General features: G+C 35.9%; 1 protein-coding gene across 9 annotated transcripts in view; it reads left to right on the top strand.

Moving 5' to 3' along the window:
* The window catches only part of NAALAD2 (N-acetylated alpha-linked acidic dipeptidase 2), a 61,354-nt gene that overhangs the window by 15,957 nt on the left and 19,710 nt on the right, over window positions 1–25,687 (top strand). For 7 of the 9 annotated variants that reach the window (XM_070623918.1, XM_070623920.1, XM_070623922.1 and 4 more), the window contains 14 exons: window positions 1,269–1,455; window positions 3,003–3,104; window positions 3,806–3,931; window positions 6,138–6,324; window positions 7,874–7,967; window positions 9,331–9,429; window positions 13,328–13,413; window positions 13,694–13,813; window positions 13,918–14,000; window positions 16,490–16,553; window positions 17,648–17,715; window positions 21,371–21,462; window positions 23,253–23,343; window positions 25,208–25,472. In XM_070623918.1, coding sequence (XP_070480019.1) covers window positions 1,269–1,455; window positions 3,003–3,104; window positions 3,806–3,931; window positions 6,138–6,324; window positions 7,874–7,967; window positions 9,331–9,429; window positions 13,328–13,413; window positions 13,694–13,813; window positions 13,918–14,000; window positions 16,490–16,553; window positions 17,648–17,715; window positions 21,371–21,462; window positions 23,253–23,343; window positions 25,208–25,472 — 1,664 coding nt within the window. Of the gene's footprint in view, window positions 1–1,268; window positions 1,456–3,002; window positions 3,105–3,805; window positions 3,932–6,137; window positions 6,325–7,358; window positions 7,529–7,873; window positions 7,968–9,330; window positions 9,430–13,327; window positions 13,414–13,693; window positions 13,814–13,917; window positions 14,001–16,489; window positions 16,554–17,647; window positions 17,716–21,370; window positions 21,463–23,252; window positions 23,344–25,207; window positions 25,473–25,687 lie in introns of all 9 variants that reach the window. The other 2 variants (XM_070623924.1, XM_070623925.1) reach the window with 1 other exon arrangement.

Raw genomic sequence — 25,687 nt, 5'->3', positions numbered from 1 at the left:
ACAGACATGGTGATAGAGGGAGATTCAGGTAAATAGAATATTATTTATGTGTGAGAGAAGACTTTGTGCAAAGGCTAAAAGGTGGTCATTTCAGTGGAAAAATGCATAGACTAAATGATGTAGAGTGGAGAAGTGTATAAGGAGATGGGTAGGAAATGAAGGTGGAAGGGTGGGTGCATGAAAAAGGGCGCTCTGTGCCATGTTGGAGTGTGAACTTTATAATGCAGGGTAAAGGGAGCTGTAGAAGGATTTTAGGCAACTGAAAAATATGATCAGATGAATGATTTAAAAATATCGCTATTTCTCAAGGTCAGACATCTGTGACTTTCAGATTCTAGCCCCAGCATTTAATAGTTATAAAATTATGAGCAAGTTATTCAACTACTCTCTAATTTCCTCATTTGCAAAATGGGGACAATGGAAGAAGGGTTATGAGAATTAAATGAGAGAACCCATGTGAAAGAACCTGGTCAGGTCCCTGGCATATAGTAAGTTTTCCATAAATGTTCATTTTTCTTTACTGTCGATCTTTTTTGGTTGTCCTGTGGTTGGCTAAAAAACTAATTTACAAAAGTATTGCTCTACTGATCGGGGGAGGGGTTTTGGGAAACTGTTTTGAAATATTATTTATCTCAAGCAAAGTGAATCTCTTTAAGAACTATGTCTGTGAGGTCACTTAAATCCTCCAAATCGTTTACACCCAGAACCAAGAGAATGCTGTCCAAATTTGATTCAACAAACCTGTATTGTAGAATTCCTGGATAACAGGCAGGAAGTAGGCACTAGAGAATATGAAAATAAAAATGCATGGACTTTAACATCAATAAGATTAGTAAACAATGGCATACAATATGATAAAAATAGCAGAAGTATTTGTTAAACAGACTGCCCCACTTGGTCTCTGGCAAACATTATGATCTTTTTTTTCAAAATGTCTTCATTTACTGATGAGCAACAAGAAGGAGCACCATTGTATACAGGCATGACATTCTTCCAGGTGTCTTTTCATACCTGGGCCTCTGCTGAGTGTGTGTTTACCATGGCATGTGTTATTTTTGGGGGGAGCAAAATGTGAAAACCGCAGTTACACACAGATATTTAAAAACTGGCATATCTAGAAAGTTGTATCTCTAGCTGGGTTTTTTATATCTCTGATACAGAAACGATAATGCCTAAATGGTGAGTAATGCATCTAGAATAGTTCTTGGGCATATTATCTGAATATAGTCTCTAACTTTAACTCCACTTGTGTTTTATTTTCATTTTAGTTCTTTTACAAAGCTTCCTCATCTGGCAGGAACAGAACAAAATTTACTGCTTGCCAAGAAAATCCAAACCCAGTGGAAGAAATTTGGACTGGATTCAGCCAAGTTGGTTCATTATGATGTTCTCCTATCTTACCCTAATGAGACAAATGCCAACTATATATCAGTCATGGATGAACATGGAGTTGAGGTGGTGTAGAATTGTTGATACTTTTTGTACTTTATAACTCCATTTTTTGTGTGTGAATTAGAATTTAGGGTCAAGTAAAAGTAGAAATTTGTTAATAGTGCAATGGAATTCATAGTTCTTAGAAAAGTTAATAAGTTGCAAATTAATTAATCAGTGTCTACTATGAGTTAGACACAGTGTTAGGTCCTGAGGTCAGAATGAAGACTAGGCCATGGTTCTTCTGCTTAAAAAAGGTGAAACAGACATTGGAACACATCATTTCAAATCAGTATGGTAAGTGCTTTGAAAGATGTGATTAGAGTTCTTTATCTACACAGAAAAGGACCACTCAGTCCAGCCCGGGAGTTAGAGAGGTTTCCTGAAAGGGTTGATATGTGAGTCATGAAAGATCCTAAGAGGTTAACCACATGAAAAAGCAAGGTAGGAGAATTCTAGGCAGAAGAGAAAATAACTGGCAAAGGTTTGGAGACATATACTAGCTTAGTATTGGAGGAACTTAAGGATTTTCTGTATTTCAAAAGTGTAAAATACAAAGTGGGTCATGATAAGAGATAAACCAGTATGTATGTTTTGGGGACAGGTCATAGAAGAACTTATGCGCTGTCCTAAGGAGCTCAGAATTCAACTTTAGTCAGTGGAAACATTTGATAAATCCTAAGCAGAGGAAGGATGTGGCTGGAGAGACAGTTTAGGTGGTTGGGGCAGTGTTTAGATTAGACCCAGACTCGGCAAGGAGTTAAAGTTGGAGTCTTAAGACAGTAGTCCAAGTAAAAGATGATGAAGCCCTGATTTAGGATGTTAGCAGGAATGAGGAAGGGCGATGGATTGAAGAAATAGTTAGGAAGCAGTATTAGCAGGACCTGATTAGCGATCAACTGGAGGAAGGAGGTGAAGACAGAATTCAGAATGACTCCTAGGTGTCTGGTGTGGGTGGGTAGCTAGTGCTGCTATTAACAGTGGTAGGGAATGCAGAACCAGAAGTAGGCCTGGGATGAGAGAAGATAAATTCAAATTTTGACATGTTGACTTTGGACATCCAAGATGAAATCACCATCAGGTCCTTAAAATTACAAGTTTGGAAAGCTGAGTTTCATAAGCATGTTAGCTATGGATAAAATTTAGAGAGTCAATGACATCTTGCAGGAAGGGAGTGTAAAATGAGGCAAGCAGTGGGCTGGGAGTAAAACGCAGGAAATGTTACTTAAATGGAGTTGGAAAAAAAAGGGGCTCACAAAGCTGAAAAGGAATAATTGGAAAAGGAGGAGGAGAATCATGAATGCCACTTTTAAAGCTCTTTTTTAATACTTCTCATGGGAACTTTTAGTTACCTGAGATTGCATGCATTTATGAAGTTTCTACTATTTTGAAGACAGCAATAATGGATAAAGTTCTTTCTCATCGTTGTCAGTGGAATTTACCTGTTTAATTATAGAACCAGTGTTTCAGAATGCTTCATCCTGAGTGTGTGCTTGGGGGCAAAATGCATTATTCTTTAATAACAATCTGGAATATTTCTCTCCAACTTTGTGTGTTTCAATTCTTGCTAGATTTTCAAAACATCATACCTTGAACCGCCACCAGATGGATATGAGAATGTTACAAATATTGTACCGCCATATAACGCTTTCTCAGCCCAAGGCACACCAGAGGTAAAATAAAAGACATTTTTATTCAGTTCTTTAAACGTTTCTTTGTTATATAAAATCTATGTAGAGGACTAAACCAAGGAGATTAGGTGGATCGTACATGCTAATCTATACTTTGAGGTTCAGTGCTATGAACACCCTCTCTAAAATAATTTAAAAAACAAAAAAGAACACCAGAAAAGGGAAAAAGGAAACAAATAAAAATCAGATTCTAATGAAGCAGACGCCACTCTTTGAAATAAGTGCTGAACACGATTTAATTCAGTAAGGGCAATAGAGGTTTTTACAACCTTTTTTCCTTTGTTCATAGTCTGACTTTGTTATAGATTTATTGATCTGATTTTATAGATCACACAACAGAAGTTTTTAAATTAATACTATGGTTGGAAATTAAACAGAGTTGAGATTTTTTAAATGACTTTTATTTTTTCTATTTCCTGTGGCTTAGCATACACTGATACTTTCTTCAAAACAGAACATCCTGTTTAAAATATGTTTAAATATTGTCATTTTTTTTTAACTCTTCAGGATTTTGAAATATTCTCAAAAGACTTCTACACAATTAGCGTGGATCTATTTATTAAGGCAAAACCAGGAAAGATAACTTTTGATAATGCAGTATTGTGGAGCAAACTTATTCTTTGGTTTTCCCTTTAATTCTAGCAATAGTATACATTTTTTTTTCCTTTTTCTTTTCCTTACAGGGAGATCTTATATATGTGAATTATGCTCGAACTGAAGATTTTTTCAAACTGGAAAGAGAGATGAGCATTAACTGCACTGGAAAGATTGTTATTGCAAGATACGGGAAAATCTTCAGAGGAAATAAAGTATTGTGTTATTTGCTTTTCTAGAGAGAAGATAGGATATATCCTGTAAATATAAATGATCAGCTCGCATCACAATTTCCAAAATTGCTTCCAACACATATACAGTCATGCACTGCATAATGATGTTTCGGTCAGTGACAGACCATATGTACAACGGGGGTCCCATGAGATTAGTGCCATATAGCCTGGGTGTGTAGTAGCCTATACTATCTAGGTTTGTGTAAGTACACTCTATGATGTTCACACAATGATGAATTTGCTTAACAATGCATTTCTCAGAATGCATCCCTGTCATCGTAAATGACTGTATTATGTTGTTTTGCAATTTGCCATCTTTGCACAGAAAATCCTGTATAAAAACATACGTAAAAGTGACCTCACATATCTAGAGAGGGAAATTATTTTTATCACAAAGCAAAGTTTGCTTTTTAAAATTTAATTGAAGGAAATTTTTTATTTTTTTAATTTATTTTATTTATTTTTTGAGGAAGATTAGCCCTTAGCTAACATCTGCTGCCAGTCCTCCTCTTTTTGCTGAGGAAGACTGGCCCTGAGCTAACATCCGTGCCCATCTTCCTCCGCTTTATGTGTGGGATGCCTGCCACAACATGGCTTGACAAGCAGTGCCATGTCCTCACCTGGGATCTGAACCGGCAAACCCCAGGCCGCCAAAGTGGAACATGCGAACTTAACCGCTGCGCCACCGGGCTGGCCCCTGAAGGAAATTTATATAAACTAAAAAATGAAAAACTTCCCTGCCTTACCCAACTCATTTCCCAGACATAATCAATCTTAACAGCTCTTTCCAGACCTAATTCTGTGAAATATTAGTATAAATATATCTATTTCTATATATTCATTTTACACCTTATTTTTTTTACAAAGAGTGGTCATACCCTGTATATTGTTTAACTTTATGTTTTTCACTCAGCAGTAACTTATTGGTATTCCTCCATAACAACACGTTGAGAGTTGTGTAATGTAGTGGTAAAGAGTATAGGACTGTAGACCCATACAACCTGCGGTCTTGTCTAGTCTGGGCTCCCTATTCTCTAGATTTTTTTACCATGAGCAAGTTATTTAACCTCTCTGTGCCAGTATTTCCTCATGTATAAAATGGGAATGCTAACAATAGCACTAATCTCATAGAACCCTCATTAGGGTTAAATGACTTTATATTTGAAAGCACTTAGGAGAGTGACTGGTACTTAGTAATTTCTGTATAACTGCTTATTAAGTAAATACCTCATTATTTTAGATGGCTGCATAGTATTTCGCAGAATTGACAAGCAATTTATTTAACAATTCCTCTTGACAGATACTTGTCTTAAATTTGTTACTGTTACAAATAATTCCATTGTGAACAACTTTGTCCGTATGTACTTAACTTTCTGTGTGAAGATTTTTATAGTATAGATTCCTAGTAGTTGAATGGCTGAACCGTAGTGTATGTTATTTCAAAATTTTGATAGGTGTCATCAAATTGCCCCTCAAAAAAGTTGTGACACATTGCACTCCCATTAATATTATGAGTGCTTTCTGAATATTGGAATGTGTTTTTAGTTTATTAAGATGATGGTCATCTGTCTTTTGCTATAATACTTCTGGTAATGAAGAATTCAGTATCTTACGGGGTAGATTTCCCTATTCGTGGTCAGTTTGGGTTGCTAGAAAAATATTTACAATAACACTCAGGGCAATTTTTTACACACTATCACTGTTCTGCATAGAATTTTAAATTAGTTTAGTTCCACAAATATTTGTAGAGTGCTCACTATATGATGTGCCAGATTTTGGAGGGTGGATAGTTAAAAGTGGATAAGACATGGTCCCAGTTCTCAAAAACACCCCCAGTCTAGTAGGGGAGAAAGACATTTAAAAGATACTTTAAAACACTATGACCCATCTTGTGATAAAAATATATACAAAATATAGACGTACAAAGAAGGGAGATGTTAACTTTGCAGTTTTGGGGACCATAGGAATGTTTCACAGAAGATGCACTTGTTTAGAGTTGTACAGAATAAATTAGAGTTGTTAGGTCTACCAAGAGAAATTGTATTCAAGGCAAAGAGAACTGAATGTGATAACAGCAAGATAAAAAGCAGTGTCTAAATTTTCTTATATTATTAAATTGATTTTCTCTAAGATGAATAAGTCAATCACCTGTCTCTTCTACATTATGGATTGTACATTGCCCCTGCAGGTTAAAAATGCCATGTTAGCAGGGGCCATAGGAATCATCTTGTACTCAGATCCAGCTGACTACTTTGCCCCTGGGGTACAGCCGTATCCTAAAGGATGGAATCTTCCTGGCACTGCAGCCCAGAGAGGGAATGTGTTAAATTTGAATGGTGCTGGTGATCCCCTCACTCCAGGCTATCCAGCTAAAGGTAATGGATGAGCCCATCATGGTCCACCCAGTTTTGCAAAATACTACTGCCCTTATAGAAGACATAAAAGCAAACATCTACAGAATAATGTTAAAACTAAAATTGTGTGCAGTTATAGTATTTTGGGTTACTATTTGTAGGAATTCAAAAACATTTCCTTTGTATGATTTTAGTTTTAAATTTTCACTAGCTGTGGATGTGGAGAAGGGAGAGTCCGTAGACTTCTCTCTCTACCTTTAGTAGGTACAGTTCAGAAACACAGATCCTCAAACCCAAAGTAGTATCACTCTTACCAAACTAAAACTTAGGTCTTTTGAAATGGCTAGTGATTTTATTCTTCTCTAGATGATATACATTGTATTTTTAAAAATACCAATGAGTTTTTAGTGTTATTTAATATGTAAAATGTGCAAAGTTTTGAAATTTGTGTATCCATTTCTAGAATCAAGGTAATGAACATATCCATTAGCCTCAAAAAGTTTCCTTTCATTGCTTTGCAAACTCTTTCCTCCCAACTCTCCCTGTCCTCTCCCTGGCAATCCCTAGGCAGCCACTGACATGCTTTCTGTCAGCATAATTATTTTGAGATCCATTCATGTTGGCGTCTCTGTCAGTAGTTCATCCTTTTTTTTTGTTGAGTAATGTTCCACTGAATGGATATACTACAGTTTGTTTATTCACATACTTGTTGATGGACATTTGGATTGTTTTCATATTGGGGGCTATTACACATAAAGCTGCTATGAATAGTTGTATTCAAGTCTTTGTGTGTGTGTATGCTTTTATTTCTCTTGAGTAAATACATAGAAATGGAATGGCTGGATAATAATGTATGTTTTCACTTTTTGAGAAATTTTCAAATTGTTTTCCAAAGTGATTGTACCATTTTACATTCTTGCAGCAGTGTATGACTATTCTAGTTCCTACATCCTTGCCAACACTTAGTATGGTCAATCTTTTTAACTTTACATTCTAATAGATATGTAAGTCTTTCAAGTTACAATTCTTTTTCAAAGTTTTTGTGGCTATTCTAGGTCCTTTCTATGTAAATTTTAGAACCAGCTTATCAATTTCCACTAAAAAGCCTCCTGGAAGTTTGATTGAGATTGAATTAAATCTGTCGATCAGTTTGGGGAGAATTGACATCTTAAAAAATATTGAATCTTCTGATCCATGAACATAGTACAACTCTCCATTTGCTTAGGTATTCGTTAATTTCCCTCAGCATGTTTGTAGTTTCACTGTAGAGATCATACACATCTTTTTTTCACATTTATCCATGAGCATTTTCACAGTTTTATGCTATTTTAAATTTCAGTTTCCAATTGTTCATTGCTAGTAAATAGAAATATTATTGTATTTCTAGAAGAAGTACATTGATCTTATATCCTGCAAACTTGTGAAACTCACTAAATAGTTCTACTAGGTTTTTGTAGATTCCATTGGAGTTTTTACATAGATCATGTCATCTGCCATAGTAAAGAAATTCCTTCATACTCCTTGCTCAGATTCTTCAGTTGTTTTCATTTTGTGCAATTGATTTTTGCAGAGTACACCTTTAGACTTGATGTTGAAGAAGGAGTGGGAATCCCCAAAATCCCTGTGCATCCCATTGGATATAATGATGCCGAAATATTATTACGGTACAGTTTCCTAATCAGATATGAGGTTAAGATATTTTGCACTAATGTGTCCATTTTCTTATCTAAAACCATTGTAACCTAATTATGTTAAAAACTAGAGTCTTGTTGTATACCTGAAACTAATATAATGTTATATGTCAGTTATACTTCAATAAAAAACAATTAAGAATAAAAATAAAGGAAACAAAATAGGAAAATGAGAGTTAAAGAAAAAGTAAAGTCTTTTATCAAAGTAGCTCCTGAAGTAGAAATAACAAAGTACACTTTCTTTTTATTCCATAAGAGAAGAGCAGTCAGTATAGTGACTAAGAAATAGTAAGAAAACATTACTCTGCTACAAATGAAAGTCTCAAATGCAAAACTATGTCCAAAGATAAAACTGCTGATTTCAGATTTTTCAAGTGCAGTCATATGCCACTTAATGATGGGGGATACATTCTGAGAAATGTGTCATTAGGCAATTTCATCATTGTGTGAACATCATAGAGTGTACTTACATTCCACAAACCTAGATTGTATAGCCTACTACACACATAGGCTATATGTTACTAATGTTGTGGGACCACCATTGTATATGCAGTCCATTGTTGACCAAAATGTTATGTGGCGCATGACTGTAGTTGGATTTTCTTATATATTCATTTGATATTTATGCTTGCATTTTAGAAATAGGATAATGCCCACCACTTACTAGACGTGTGAACTTGGACCAGTTACTTAGTCTTTCTCTGATTCACTTTCCTTATCTGTACAATGAGGACAGTAATAGTTTCTCCCTGATAGGGTTATTATGAGAAGTAATGAGATCTATGTAAGTATATGAGGTATCTAGAATATAGTAAACATTCAATTAATGTTTGTTATTATTGTATTTTGTAACTGATGTTTCTTTACAAATCGCCAAACTTCTATTTTTTAAATGTCTGTAACAGTACAATTTGATAATTACTTTATGAGTGCCTACTGTGTAGTGAGCAGCTTCTCTAGAAATTTCTCTAGAAATTTCTTCTCCTTAAGTCACGAATTTCCTATTTTCAGGATTTCTTGGACCTAATACTTCCTTATATAAATAATTGAAGTCAAAAGTAAGGGGGCTGATACTTCCCACACTATTTTGGTTGTTTTCTCTTAGCTCTTATCACTAACGTAAAAATATTTTACATATTTATCTCAGTTATGGTTCTTCCATTAAAATGGAAGCTCCACAAGGGAAGAGAATTTTGAGAGTACCTGGCACTTAGTAAATGCTCAATAAATATTTGTTAAATATATGAATGAAATATCTTATCATCAGACTTCATGATTTCTTCTAAGAAATTGTGATGCCCAGCCTTTTGCTGTCATTTTCATTTTCTCTTCACAGCCATATAGGAGGAAGCGCTCCACCAGATGAGAGCTGGAAGGGGAGTCTTAATGTGGATTACAATATCGGGCCTGGCTTCACAGGGCATGATTCTTTCCGGTAATTTTACATTACTTTAATAGTCTGGAAAAGTTTTATACGTTTAGTGGAAAAATGTCAAGATGACTGTTTTGCCAGGTATATTTTGCTTATCTTCTTTTTCTCATTTCTTGTAGTGAACCAGTGATCGTTTTATATCACTGAAGAAGTGCTTATAGAATGATGTATCGAATTCTTCTTCCAGTAGAGATATCACAACATTTGTTTCATAAAGTCTCAAACGTTACTACTTTTGAGTTATAGGTTTAACGTTTTAACTTCCCTTTTCATCGAAGTTTTAGAAGTTTTTCAGATAACTTTCAAAATGCTACACGTGTGAACAAATAGGTTAACTCAAGGGAAGGAGTGAAAGAGAAGAGGGAAAGGAACTGACGTTTATTGAGCACTTACTGTGTGGTTAGATGAGTTAAAATGGGGAAGTACATGACTGTGGTAAGGCTCAATACACGTATCGTTTTAATCGTTGTTATTAACACCTTATAGCACTGTTGTAGTGGAGGAGTGATCACGAAATATGTGTTTATTGAGCTTAATGTTACCGAAAGAGTAAGTTTTCCATTGGATCAAGGCAGCCAGGAGATGCCAGTGAGAGAGCTCAGCTTGTACAGAGCTGTGAAACAGCATGGCGTGATCAGAACTTGACGTAGTTTGATTTGCCTGAAATGTAAAGGGAACGGGGAATTTAACACTGATAAGTCAGAGAAGATAATATCTGGTCTTATTAAACCAAAATTACGAAATCAATCTTGTTTGCTAACAATTTACCTTAACAATGTGAACTTGGATTCTTACAGTGTTTTTTAGTTTCTATAAGAATTTTTATCTCAGAACTTTTAAAGTATTTGAAGTTCAGTTTTCTTATTTTATAGGAATTTTAGAAATTTTTTTAATATAGTGCTTATTTATCTTTCTAACTCAATCAGAACAGAGTCCCTTTGCTATAAGAGATTTTATTACTAATTTATTACCTTCCAGTGGTAGAAAAACATAACTAGGTAAGATAAAGGGCTTTCTGATTTACAGACAGAAACATACAGACAAAGAAAGAACAGAAAACATATAGCTTCAGTTCTGCAATTTCAGGCTCAGCTCCAGAGTAAACTCAGAAACATAAAAATTCCCTGGTCAAGATATCGAAAAACTGTTCTTCTTTTCCATGGGCACAAAACCGAATTTGAGCTTAAAATGGACAAAATCACAAATTTGAAAAAATTGCTAAAAACCAGATTTTGTCATTTCTCACTCAAAAGAGATCTTGATAATCTATTAATCCATTTAGAGATTACCAAATGACAAGATATGAAACCAAATTCCTAAGCATTGCTGTTACCAACGGGGAATAGTTTATCTGCTACAGGCAAAATAGAAACATAAACAAAACACAAAATCAGTAGAGAAAAATTAAGTTAGAGATAGAATCATCAAAGTTAAACTTCCGTTGCTGCTTGGGATTTACTTCTGAGAGCACAAGGAAGACATGTCTGGGTTAAGCTGCCCATAGCTGATTCTGCAAGATGGATGATAAAGGATGACTTCTTTTTTTAAAGTAAAACCATAATTCTCATACAAACATAAAATGAACATGTCAGAAATTTTATTTAATTCATTAATTAATAAGGGAACCAGAAAGGAGGTAAAACTGGTTCATTCAGGGAAATTCAAAGATGATAAAAAAGATCAGCTCATCAGGAATGCTGAAATGAGTGCACTTTGTAGCAGAAAACCCAATTTTTTCCACATTGGGAGGAGAGAAGTCATTTGCTTGTTCACTAGACAGATTGAGTGTTTCGGTGGACGTGAGTTATTTCTGTTACTATCATGTTCTTACAAGTTACCTTCTGTTTCCACAGAGTTCTAAAACACTCTAGTCAAAGACAATGATAGGCAGAGGGAACTCTGATGGGTGAGCTGAGGTCTGCCTCTGTTTTTCCTTCCAGGAGTATATTCATTCGTTTTACAAATATTTATTGAACATTTTCTGTACCCCAGGGCACCATTCTGGGTGCAGGGGATTCAGCAGTGAACAAAACAGGCAAAAATCTCTGCCCCCTGGAGCCTACATTCAGAGCGCAGTTTATCTGGAACATGATGAGTTTGAAGTGATGAGGACAAATAGACCTTCTTTTAGGTTCTTCTGGAGTCAAAGACACTAAAAGCTACAGAGACATAGGACTAAAGATGTGGATGAACTTCTTTGAGAGTCTGAGCAGATAGCCTATGTTTATTTTCATGTCAGTGAAAATATCAGTGAATTCAGGTTTCTTACTAATAGATCTTAGGCTCACATTTTTAGAAACACATGCTAAACAATGTTTCTGCTTTTCTGCTATTAATTTTTCTCTCTCAGGAACAAAAATAAATCCTTTACTTAATGTCTTAAAATGGAGAAAACACTCACTGATTACTTTTCCTCCAAAAGCACTTTTAGTTGAATATTGCACATGAATTAAATATGCATTCAGGAGCACAGTACACCTTTGAAGGGGAAAACCAGCATCTGCACTTAACAATGTACTACAAATGTTTTGACACCTCGTTAGTTCTTCCATGCAAACATGAACCACAAATTAGAAACTGTTGGGACTCCCCCCACCCGCCACTGCAGATAAAGACTTTTGTGCCGTTGTGAAAAAGAGACTTGGCATTTTCCCATGTCATTTTGGATTCATAAAATGTGAATGGCATTTTTTTCTGTTGGTCTGAGTTTAATTGTATTTTCCCTTGAATTCTAATTTGGTTAATTGTAATTCATGAATGAATATTTACAAGGCTGGCCCAAATCAGAATGAACAGTGAGGGCCTGGAAAAGTTTTATTATATAGTTGTCTTGTACATTTTAGCAGGCGCTCCCCAAATTCCCATTTAACAATAAAATTTATCCTGTTTCTTATAGGCAGCCCTCAGCCAGCTCTTTAACAATGGCCTGATATACTACTTCAGTAATCTTGAAGAAAGTTACTGATTAGCAGGAATTAATGTAAATACAAAGACACATTAAAAGATAGGCTTATTTGGGGCTGGCCTGATGGTGTAATGGTTAAGTTTGTGTGCTCTGATTTGGGGGCCCGGGGTTCACAGGTTTGGATCCCAGGCATGGACCTAGCACCACTCATCAAGCCACACTGTGGCAGCATCCCACATAAGACAGAGGACGATTGGCAACAGATGCTAGCTCAGAGCCAATCTTTTTTTTTTTTTTTTTTTTTGAGGAAGACTAGCCCTGAGCTAACTACTGCCAGTCCTCCTCTTTTTTGCTGAGGAAGCCTGGCCCTGAGCTAACATCCGTGCCCATCTTCCTCTACTTTTTTTTATATGTGGGACGCCTACCACAGCATGGCGTGCCAAATAGTGCCATGTCCACACCCGGGATCCGAACCGGCGAACCCCGGGGCTGCTGAGAAACGGAACGTGCGAACTTAACTGCTGCGCCACTGGGCCTCAGGGCCAATCTTCTTCACCAAAAAAAAAAGAGGGTGACCTATTTGTCCTTTAATACATAATGGGCTTTCTTTATTTTTGTAATTAAGTACGGTGTATTTAAAAATTTTAGAATGAATACCCAAGACATGTTGAATAATAGAATATTTTAAATTTTAAATAAATATCCATAATATAGCTATGAGAGGGGAGGAGTATAAAATACTGACCTTCAGTTTTTAGAATTTGACTTTAAGGTGCATGTTTAAGTACTTAGGAGTAAAATTTTATGATGTCTACAACTTACTTGCAAATGGTTCAACAATATTAACAATTATAATTTAGGTAGTAGATATATGGAAGTTCGTTGGTCTATTATAGAGTTTTCTGTACTTTTGAGATTTTTCATAATAAAATGTTGAAAGAAAGCTGTTAGACATAATGCTCTATGTGAAATAATTTATTCCCTTTGAAATTCTAGGAAGGTTAGAATGCATGTTCATAACACCAATAAAATTACGAGAATTTACAATGTAATTGGAACCATCAGAGGATCTGTGGAACCTGGTGAGTCAGTGAACTGTTTTTAAACATTTGTTTTTACAAAGATTAAGAGAGTAAGAGAAGATAAATTGTAGTCAACAAGTGATTTTTCTTCTGGTTGCTGTGAAACAACAAAATTTGAAAAAAAAAATTATACAACTCTAAAAGAAAACTCTACCTTATAGTGTTGATTTTTTTCCTATGGAGGAAATTCAAGTAGGAGGAAGTTTATTTTAAAAACATAAATTACAACTATTTATGATGCGTTCAGAATTGTGGTTCTTTGGAGCACGTTCTTTTCCAGACAGGTATGTTATTCTGGGAGGTCATCGGGACTCCTGGGTGTTTGGAGCTATTGACCCAACCAGTGGGACTGCTGTTTTGCAAGAAATTGTCCAGAGTTTTGGAAAACTGATGAGTAAAGGTAAATAATGTTTCTTTGCTAGGAGATGACAAAAAGTGCCTCATTTAATTGTCCTTTATTTGTAGGCAGGTGTACCTAACTCTGTATGTTAACCATGATTACAGGCTGGAAACCTAGAAGGACTATTATTTTTGCCAGCTGGGATGCAGAAGAATTTGGACTGCTGGGGTCCACAGAATGGGCTGAGGTAAACAGGACAGAAGACATTCTTATTTTCCTGATCAACAGGAAACGACTCTGTGTATCTCAGGATGATCACAAATAGATTCGGTTACCGAATATGGTTTTAATTTGGAGAAAGACTCCAAAGAATTTAAGAAATAGAGTTTGTTTTTACTTTCATATCAGTTTGGCAAAACAGAATAACGTCTTAATTACTGGACTACAAACATTATTGTCAAAATATTTTCGTTGCTGTTTGTATTTGTTTTGTGAAAAGTAAAATCTGTAAGCTCAGAGAACAGTCAAAACTAGCAAGCTGTTTCTGACAAGTCAGTCAACGTATCTGAAAACGGATACAGATCCTTGGAGTTAATTCTCAAGTTTTGGAAGTTTCCTTGGCGTTCTTCTATCTAAGAAAACATAAGATGTTCTACTAAGATGTCTATACCCTGATGATATTCATGTTTACAGATTCCATTTTAAATTGCAATCACTAGGCATATTTTACCATTCACAAAGATAAGGACCTGATTGTTGAGTATAAGACGATAATTTTGTAAATTGATTTATTTTAGTGAATTGCCTTATTTTACAATTTAAGAGATTTATTTTTTTCTTCAGATGCGATTGATTTTCATTTGTCACTGGCTCTTAATGCTTTATCTTTAAGTGTCTCTCCTAGGCCCCTTTCTTTCATCTTCTTCCCTTAGCCTCTCTGTCGAGTAACTCTAAGTTCTTAAATGTACCAGGTAAGATTATACATTTTTATAAAGGCAGGTGTGCCGTATAGCACTTACTCTCTCTCCACTATCCTCTATTTATCTTTTATAAGTCCAGATTTTATAGAATTGTTTTAAAGCATGTCACACATTTTTTGCCATTGTGTCTAATTTTTAAAATGCTTTCCTCTTGACTCATTTCCTCTTACTTTACTGTAAAATAATAATATGAATCAAATGAATATGGGGGTAAAAATCACACACACAGTTACTTGTCTGATATCACTTATTGTTTGATTCCATTTACATTGCAGACTTTTATTATTATGTTGGTATCATGAATATGCGTTTTGGAAGTAGACTGTTTAGATGCATCAAATTTCATTAAGGTCATTTACTTTTAGAAATATGTAATTTCTTATGGATACATGTATAAATACATGTCTCTATCTGTAATTTCCACAGCTTAAAATAAATATCAAAGACATCTAAAATCTAAAATAATAAATATGCTTTGCATTAATTTAAATACATGTGGGTTAAAAAACAATTTCAACACTGTTTCCAGTTTTCTGCTAGATTCTTGATCATATTCAGCAGCATACTTACCTTCTTTAAATATAGTTGAGGAATCTTCTTTATTTCTACTGTAAATCTGTTGTAATGGAAACTCTAAATTTATCTATAGCAGAGACAACTGTCATCTGGTCTGTGTAGGCAAGTGCAGACAGGCAGAAGTCCTCATTTGCGTCATAACCACCCGCAGCTTTAAATGTTTTTATTACAAGCTGTTCTTATAAGATAGCAAGCTAGAGAGAGAGAGAAGTGAAGTATAATTTCAGCATATTCCCAGCTGTGTGTCATGACATTAGTCTTTCTCTGTTTTTATCTTGGATCTCTGTGGGGTGGGGGTGGGGTTGAGAGAGAGAGAAAGAGACAGAGAATCTTATCTTTGTCCTTTCTTCTTTTTTTTTTTTTGAGGAAAATTAGCCCTGAGCTAACTACTGCCAGTCCTCCCCTTTTTGCTGTGGAAGCCTGGCCCTGAGCTAAGAACCAAGCCCATCTTCCTCTACTTTATATGTGGGACGCCTGCCACAGCCTGGCATGCCAAGCGGTGCCATGGCCGCACCCGGGATCCGAACCTGCGAACCCCGGGCCGCTGAGAAGCGGAACGTGTAGACTTAACTGCTGCGCCACTGGGCTGGCCCCCTCCTTATCTTTGTCCTAATGTCCTGCCTTCTCTCCTTCTAGGTTTTCTCTATCCTCTTCTTTTTTTGTTGTTTTTCTTCATCAAATCTTCTCTTTAAAAGAAATATAGATAAATGGAAATTTTCTATTTCTCACTTTTAAGATGATAAACTTATTTGGGTATCCAATCTCAGTGGATCTCAAACTACAATGTATGTAAGGATTTCCAGGGATATCTTTGAGAAAATAAAGGTTTCCAGGCCTTACTTTCAGCAATTCTTATTCAGTAGATCTGGGTTGGGGCCCAGAATCTGGGAGCCTCACTCCTTCATATTCTGGTGCAGGAAATCGAGCAACCACACTTTGAATACTTTTTCTCTGGGGTTCCCAGCCATTGCCATAAACAGTAGCTCCAGCATCATAGAACTGTTTTAATTGCATGAATGTTGTCATCAACCAACCAGTCATAAGCATTGTCTCAAAAATAGGTGTTGGATTCATAAAGTTATTTGAAGACCCTTTTATAATAAATTAATTTGCTCATTTTGTTTACATTTCCACAATTATAAATGCTGTGAATTAAGTAACAACTTTGCTTCAACTATAGGAGAATGCGAAAACACTCCAGGAGAGAAGCATTGCTTATATCAACTCAGATTCATCTATAGAAGGTAAATTTTATTTCAGGTTTTTATTAAACCATGTACCATTTTTTAAGTCTGTAAGTTCCAACTTGTAAAGTATCTAAGATTATTCTCTTCCTGTGAGATACCTCAATAATACTTTCACTTTCACAGAGAAAATCATTATGATTCAAGTGAATCAATGTATTTTATAGCTAAGCTATTGATCTTAAATTCTTTGGTATATTTATCATTGCCTATCTTGGATTACTACTTAAAACTTCAGTATTAATCACATTCTTCCTGTGGAGATATTAAAAGAATTTGGCTAAAATATTTCAGAAGAAATATTTCACAGAATTTTTCATACAGAAGTATTTATTGTATATATTGGAACCAATTTGAAGTAAGCACAAACTACAGACTTCTTTTGAACTTGACATTGACGTTTGTGTCTCTAGGCTTTCATTATATTATGATTATTTCTAGGTAAGTGTCAGAGCATACTTACTAATGACTGGCATGCTCTAGCCTAATGTCTTGATATATACTGTTGAATTGAGTGAATGAGAAATGAATGTTGTAGGCTTTCCACTTCCTTTGCTAAAGGCCTTCTAAGAAATAAAGTCTTAAGAATACCCTTATGATTACTGTGGGAGCTGCTGCCTTAGCAGCCAAAGTCCATGTATACCTTCTTCTGTCCGAAGTGTGTACGGTGGCCTCTCTCTTTCCTGAAGAACCATTTCCACCCTATTTTTTTTGAGGAAGATTAGCCCAGAGCTAACATCTGCTACCAATCCTCCTCTTTTTGCTGAGGAAGACTGGCCCTGAGCTAACATCTGTGCCCATCTTCCTCTACTTTATATGTGGGACACCTACCACAGCATGGCGTGCCAAGCAGTGCAATGTCTGCACTCAGGATCTGAACCGGCAAACCGCGGGCCACCAAAGCAGAATGTGTGCACTTAACCACTGTGCCACTGGGCCAGCCCCTCCACCCTATTTTTAATTCCCTGGGAATGATGCCTTAGATTTGAAGTCTCTTATATCTTGTTCATAATTAGAAAACAAAATTACAATTAAACATAGATTGGAATTTCATTTGGAAGTATTAAAATACTCTGTGTTTTATTTATTTTCAGGCAATTATACTCTGAGAGTTGACTGTACGCCCCTTCTTTACCAATTAGTATATCAACTGACAAAAGAGGTATGTAAGTAGATCTGTCTTAATGTTTTCTGATCAATGGATAAGTGAATAACAACACTTCTTTTCTTAAATAGTCGTACTTATTTTTAAACTAGTGACAGACATGGCTGATTTATATAAATAACAAGTCAGAACAAAATCTTTAATACACTATTTATGTGACATAACTAGGAAGATAATTTTGCTAGTTTCTCAGTTCTAATAATAGTTCTTACTAAACATTGTGTACATTCTTGTAATGTACAGGGTATATAATTTCATCTGGCAGAGGTATTTTGATATAACAGAAAGAACACTGAGCTAGAATAGAAAAGCCTTGGGTTCAAAGATTGCCTTGGCTATACCTTCATTCATTCAGCAAATATTTACTGAGTGGTTACTATGTATCAGTACCTATAAAATGAATTCTAGCAGCAACGATGATGAAAGGTCAAGATCACTGAATCCAAATGCCTGTAATCTAGAAAGGATACAGACCTGTAAATGAGGAATTTTAGTTCACTAGAATGTTCAATACCATATACAATGGAGAACAATTATGGAATAGAGAACCTAAAATCCTATGGTATCTTGGGAAGTTGGGAGGCATCAAAGGATGTTTACAGTATAATTAATGCTTGGGCTGTAAAATGGAAAGATGTGAAAGTAAGGGAGAAGGCATTCTCAGCAGAGGACACAGTATCTAAAAAAGATGTGGAGGTATCAAAGAACATATTTCCTGACCTGCAGGTAGCTCAGTGTGACCTAAGCATAAGGTGTTGGTGGAAAGATGATAAGAAATGGAGCATGACATATAGGCCAAGGAGTTCAGAAACCTGGTGATGGAGAAATTAAGTAATCTTTAGTAAGGTTGTATATTATCATATTGCTCATTAGAAAGATCACTGTGTATCTGTGTAGTGAAGAGATGAAGCTGTAGCAAGTCTAAAAAGCAAAATGGAAATAGTTCCACATGCTTACTTATCACACAGGAATTTTATAAATATTAGTTATTGATAGAAAAAGTTCTCTGAAAACTAATGCGTTCTGAATCTCTAATAATTATATAATCTATTCATTTAATATCTGTGTACTTCATTTAAATAGTTCCCTGTTATAGAGTTTAATTTTAGAAACGTTTCTTTCACGTAGGTGTCACTTGGATGACAATGGGAAGTAGGTATCACTTTTCTGTGGGTACTGTTTCTCAGTCTCCCTTCATCTTGCCCTTTCCTTTTTACTGTTAGTGTGTTCAAAAACTATTTCTCCCAATAACAGTCCTCTCATTATTCCCATCACAACTCTCTCACCATATTCGGTAGCTTATGTCCGTGATCCTTTCATTGGAATGTCCCATAAAAATGTCTTATCTAGAAGCAAGCTGTAAAGAAAATCCTCTTTGGAGAAGCCTTCTCAAGATATGCTTGTATGCTTTGTGCTGTCCTGCAGAGATGGCTCCTGCCTTTGATGTCAGGGCCAATAAGGGAGGGAGAAGTTTAGGTCTATGCCCTATTGTACAAAGGCAGATGCTTATCTATGGCCATACCAAAACCCAGCAGAAAAAGAAGAGTTTTTTTTCTTCTATGAACTGGTTATTACAATTTTATCAACCCCTAGTGTGTGTTGGCACAAACAGTCAAACTATACTGGTGGCATGAGAGTATGGTGTGGGTGGCGGAGAAGGGCTGAGCTTAGAGAGAAGGGCAGCTGCCTAATAGAAACAAGAAATGGGACAAGGAGTTGATATAATGGTGGAGGGCCAGCAATTATGACAATACATATAGATGAAACAGAAAATTCTGATCTAGGGTGTACAGGCTACAGGGACACGGGTCTGATTAGCACTCGACCGAGTTGTGTGATTCCAGGAAGTGAAGATTCTCGGGGAATTCAATCTGAGCAGGAAGTAGGGATTAGAGCAGGATCTTAGATATTGCAAATTGGCAGGAGCAGAGTAGGGAGTGGAACCCAGTCAGCTGGCTGGAAACGAGCAGAACGTCCCTGCAGTTGCAATTTGGTGGCGGGGAAGGGGATGACTCTGGAGTGCCAAGACTATTTGTACAAGCTGAAGACCTCATGTGTGATGATGAGGGAATAACCAATTCTGTATAAAAGCCAGAGCAGATGATGGGTTGAGTGGGTGCTGTTATCCCAGTTTCCACAGGTCAGAAACTAGAGTTTAAAGAGGAGAAGCAATACACCAAAGGTTACAATACTTTCACAGTTGCATAAGTAGGGTCTGCCTTGGGTCCACTTTTGAACAAAGCAGCGCTGTAAACAAACAAATAAAATTCAACCAATAGGTGTGATAACATGGATCTAAAATAGACATGTTAGACTCCATGGCCAAAATTTTTCCACCACATGGCCCTGCTTTTCTTAGAATGGAGAAAGAAAAGGAAAGTATAAGTTTCTAAGTGTACTTTGAGGTTAATAAAAAATGTTTGTGTATACACGGAAGTTCTTAAAATTCCCACACAGAAATCTAAGGTTATATAGGGTTTTTTGGACCTATCAAATTCCAACTTTGTTTAAATATAATTAGCCTTATGAAACCAGGACTTATGTTGACTATTTCAAGTTCAGCCTTTTAACTTCTATCTGCTGCCCTGAGGCATCTTTATTGGTCTTGGACAAAAGCAATTTACTAAAGTAAGTGTTATATCTAAAGTTTCCCCCCAATGACTTCCCACTAAAAGCCAAGCTGCCAAACATTAAAGTGACATTTGTTAAAAATCTGAAACCCTATTAAAGTTGACCAAAATAGGCAGGAAATTTTTCCTAGGTACATGGCAAAATTACTAACATGCAGGCATCATAAATGAACTAGAATTTGGTTGGGATTTTTTTCTTGCCATTTGCAAAAGCATATTTTTCTATAAAGAAGATGATATACGAATATACATACAGTAGTACCCCCTTAGCCGTGGTTTTGCTTTCTTTGGTTTTAGTCACCTGCGGTCTGAAAATATTAAATGGAAAATTCCAGAAATAAACAATTCATAAATTTTAAATTGTATGCCTTTCTGAGAAGTGTGATGAAATATGCCATCCTGCTTCATTCCTCTCGAGATGGGAATTAGCCCTTTGTCCAGCACATCCACACTACACACACTCCCTACCTGTTAGTCGCTCAGTTGCTGTCTCAATTATCAGATGGACTGTCGAGGTATCGTAGTGCTTGTGTCCGAGTAACCCTTATTTTACTTAATAAAGGCCTGGGAGTGTAAGAGTAGTGATGCTGGCAATTTGCATATGCCAAAGAGAAACCATAAAGTGCTTCCTTTAGGTGAAAAGGTGAAAGTTCTCTACTTAATAAGGAAAGAAAAGAAATTGTATGCTGAGGTTGCTAAGATCTACAACAGGAACGAATCTTCTATCCATGAAATTGTGAAGATGGAAAAAGAAACTTGTGCTAGTTTTGCTGTCACACCTCAAATATGTGTATATAGGGAAAAGCATAGTCTGTAGGGTTCTGTACTATCTGAGGTTTCAGGCATCTGCTGGGGGTCTTGGAACATCTCCCTCGTGGTAAGGGGGTACTACTGTATAGGCAGATAGAAGTAGAAGTTGATGTGAACTGACATGTGGTTTTATTTTATTTATTTATTTTATTTATTGGCATAAACTTAGTTGCTTCTGCCTCTAATGCCCAATATTTGATTTATCTTTCCAGATCTCCAGCCCCGATGATGGTTTTGAGAATAAATCTCTTTATGAAAGCTGGTTGGAAAAGGACCCTTCGTCTGAAAATAAAAATTTTCCTAGGTAAATTACTTGTATGTATATTTTCTACCATGGGATAAATTATAAATTCTCCTTTGCCCCTTGTTTCTCCAGACATGCAATTCTTAGATGTCTTGTCAACAATTTGAGTGGAGAAAAGATAATTCCAAAGGATCCCTCTGTGCAGCCTTCAATTTTCTGATCAGCCAGGACAGCCAAGTTTTTTAACCTAGAATAGAACAGATAGATGTTTTGCAAATTTTTAGTCAAAATTATTTTGCCACTTTATTAGGCATTATTTTGCCTTCTTGCTTAAAATTTCATTCAGATGTGTAATAAATGCATTAATAAATAACTTCAAATAATAAAGTAAAAATGGATTATTTGTGGGGCCGGCCCAGTGGGAGAGCGGTTAAATTCACACGTTCTGCTTTGGCGGCCCATGGTTCGCCAGTTCGGATCCTGGGTGCGGACATGGCACCTCTCATCAAGCCATGCTGTGGCAGGTGCCCTACATAGAAAGCAGAGGAAGATGGGCATGGATGTTAGCTCAGGGCTAATCTTCCTCAACAAAGAAAGAAAGAAACAAAAACAGTGGATAAATATTTGCTTTTAAATTTATTAAAGGGCATCATCAATAACCACCAAATTGTTTCTTTACCTGTTATCAATTTAGATTTTATCTAAGTATTTATTTTTTACTTATTCATACAATAGCAACTTTCTTGTGTTTATATTTATTTGTTTTCTACTGCGATAGTATTTCTAAAACCAGCAGATGGTAGTTTATAGCTTCATTCTATATTCCAAATAAGTCTTGTGGAAGTTTAAATGTGTTTTCATTATAAAAGTTCCACATACTTGTTCAAGAAAAAAGTAGAAAAAGTATTTTAAAAACATCCAAGGCCTCAATCTCAAAAACATATCTAATAATTTGAAAGTATACAATTGTGTTCTTAATGCATATGTCATTTTATATTCTGCTTCACTGACTTACCATTATATTATGAATTTTTCCATGTCCGTTACATTATATATATGTGTGCATATGTGTGTGTATATATATGTATGTATGAGTGTGCGTGTGTGTATATACAGTCATGCATATATATATGTGTATATATACAGCTGCATAATGACGTTGTGGTCAGTGTTGGATCACATATATGGTGGTGGTCCCATAAGATTTGTACCATATGGCCTAGGTGTGTGGTAGGCTATACCATCTAGGTTTGTGTGAGTACACGCTACGATGTTCACACAATGACAGAATTGCCTAACGACACGTTTCTCACAGTGTATCCCCGTCGTTAAGTGATGCATGACTGTACATGTAGCTATATATATATATAGTGGTTTCTTAATTAGATGCAAAGAAATATATTGCAATTAAATGAGTTTCTGAAATAAAATAAGGCATGTTATGATTCTCCATGATCTTAAATATGGAGTTTCTCATGGCAATTTTCTTACTAGACTGTACTTCCCTGAGGGCAGGGACCACATCTTATTTGTGGTTTTCCCCTCTAAACAAATACTATTAATGCTGAACATACGGAAGAGAGCATAGTCACTGGGCTACCGTCTTTGGTGGCACTGCCCAACTCTAGTTGTAGTCAATACAGGTTTATAGGTCTATCACACAACTTCCAGCAGATGATAGGAAAGTGTCTTAGGGATGATATAATGTTTCCTAATTCTTACAAATGTGCCATGCAGTTCCTTGCTATTTTTGGGCCAGAGTTCATTGTCCCATCTATGTAACTTCATATTATTGATTTACTTATGCATTTATTTCTCTTCGTGTGTATTTATTTATATTCTATATCTAGAATCAATAAGCTGGGATCTGGAAGTGATTTTGAAGCTTATTTTCAGAGACTTGGAATTGCTTCGGGCAGAGCCCGTTACACTAAGAATAGGGTAAGTCATTTTATTTTTTTGGATACTTAGCACTTAATCCACATTCTTTTTGTTAGGAATTCTGTCATTTAGTTGTTTGGCAGCAGGCATCAGGTGGACATGTGGCCTGGGAAGAATTCCAGGCATAGAGACAGACTACATGTCCCTTTGTAGATGGACTAGGATGTAATTTGGGTTATTTTGTGAATTTTCACTGCCAGGGTTATTCAGTGAAGTGGTAGTGGACAGAGTAATGCCAGCTCCTTGACTGGTTATCAGTACCAAGTTGTTCATATCCTTTTCCTGATGCAGGCTTTGTCGGAAAATCTCATTCTTTCAGTCTTGTAGGCTCTGATGTACTTTTCCTAAGGAAAATATGCACTTGGAGAACACATTTGATTACAGGGAAGGCTAAACTAAGATTCTTTTTTTTTAAAGATTGGCACCTGAGATAACATCTGTTGCCAATCTTGCTTTTTTTCCTTCGTCTTCTTCTCCCCAAAGTCCCCCAGTACATAGTTGTATATTCTAGTTGTAGGGCCCCTGCTGTGTGGGACATCACCTCAGCACGGCTTGATGATGAGTGGTGCTAGGTCTATGCTCAGGGTCCAAAGCAGCGAAACCCCAGGCTGCTGAAGTGGAGCATGCGAACTTAACTACTCGGCCACGGGCCTGGCCCCTAGACTAAGATTCTTTGTTAGCAGCCCCTCTTCACATTCCCACTCCTGCCTGTCATCTGAGTCCAGGGCTCTTGGGAGGGGAATAAAACAAGTTTCTCTTAATTTTTAACTTGATCCTCTTTGTTGTTCTGCGCTGACTGGTTTGCAACTTGCCACACAAACACACTGATGATATGCAAGTACTTGGATGTGCTGAAATATACCATGTTTGCTTGTTTATGTTATAAATTATGTCATAAGCCAAATTGAAGATTATATCAGTAAACTCAGATTTGTCAGATTTTTAATAATTTTCAAATCATAATCTCAATATACCAACATCTTGCTTGTCGGCTATACATATCCCTTGCAAATTTGACTCTCCAGAATACAACTAAGTAATAATCAAAAACAGCTCCAAAATAACCCAGAATAAATGCATAAATCTGTTTACTAATACTCATTAAACTTAATACAGAAAAGATGTGCTTTACCTCTTTCAAGGCCTGTTCACTTTTATACTCTGTCAACAATCTGTCGTTATCTAGTTTCTAAGATAATGCAGATTAAAAGTAGAATATTAGATAGAAGGAGACTGATACAAGGATTCCTTTAAATGATACTGAAAGCAATAAAAATGATAGCCTTATAGCAAAGTAGCAGATAGGTAAAAGCTAAAGTAAGGAAGGGCAGACCTAAGAAGTCAAAAAATATTTATACAGAATAGCACCATATAATTGTGTTTATAATGGTGGCCCTTGATTATGTGATAGAGGTTAAATGGCATTTGGTTATACACTGTTTGGGAAGGCAAGGAAGGTGCTTAAATACATAATCCTTCAGCTATATGGCTACCTAGCTGCCCAGAATCTTTCATTCTCAATCAATTGATAATTTTAAACTGTGCTGATATGCCATTTGAGTATGTACTCCTTAATTTTAGTTATCAGAAATACAGTAAGGAAAATTTTCAGGAAGTAGTATTTTGAATGAAGATTTCATGAATTATAAAACGAATAATGGTAAAATTTTAAATAGTGTACATTTGGGGGTGGTGTTTTAGTTAATTAGATTTTAGTATTTTTTGCTTTATGGTGATAAAACTCAGGGTGCCATATGATTGTATTTTTTTCCTGTAGTCATTTTTATGATTACATAAAATCTGTTCATTTGAATATTTAATGTTTGTACTCAGTCCTCCCCCAACCCTTTTTGTTTTTTTCCAGAAAACAGATAAGTACAGCAGCTACCCAGTATACCATACAATTTACGAGACGTTTGAATTGGTAGAGAATTTCTATGACCCAACATTTAAAAAACAGCTTTCTGTGGCTCAGTTACGAGGAGCCCTGGTTTATGAGCTTGCAGACTCTAAAATCATTCCTTTCAATATTCAAGACTATGCAAAAGCTTTAAAAAACTATGCAACAAGTATCTACAATTTATCCAAGAAACATGACCAACAGCTGAGAGACCATGGAGTATCATTTGGTAAGAAATGGGCGGGTGGGCAGATTTTTATAATCTTTGAGTTGGTAAATATTTTCCCCATATTGCTGCCTTTAAAAATATTTTTACTGTTATAAGAACAATAGTATAAAAATGCAATAATGTTACACAAAGATTGGAAAGTAGGGAAAACCACCAATTCTACTACGTGTATGTATTATAGTCATTATTTTCTTTTATTTATTTTTTTTTGGAGG

Source organism: Equus przewalskii, chromosome 6, assembly GCF_037783145.1.
Source record: "Equus przewalskii isolate Varuska chromosome 6, EquPr2, whole genome shotgun sequence".
NCBI classification, from domain to species: domain Eukaryota; kingdom Metazoa; phylum Chordata; class Mammalia; order Perissodactyla; family Equidae; genus Equus; species Equus przewalskii.
Note: the sequence above shows the minus strand (reverse complement) of the source record. Positions and strands in the feature narration are given on the sequence as shown.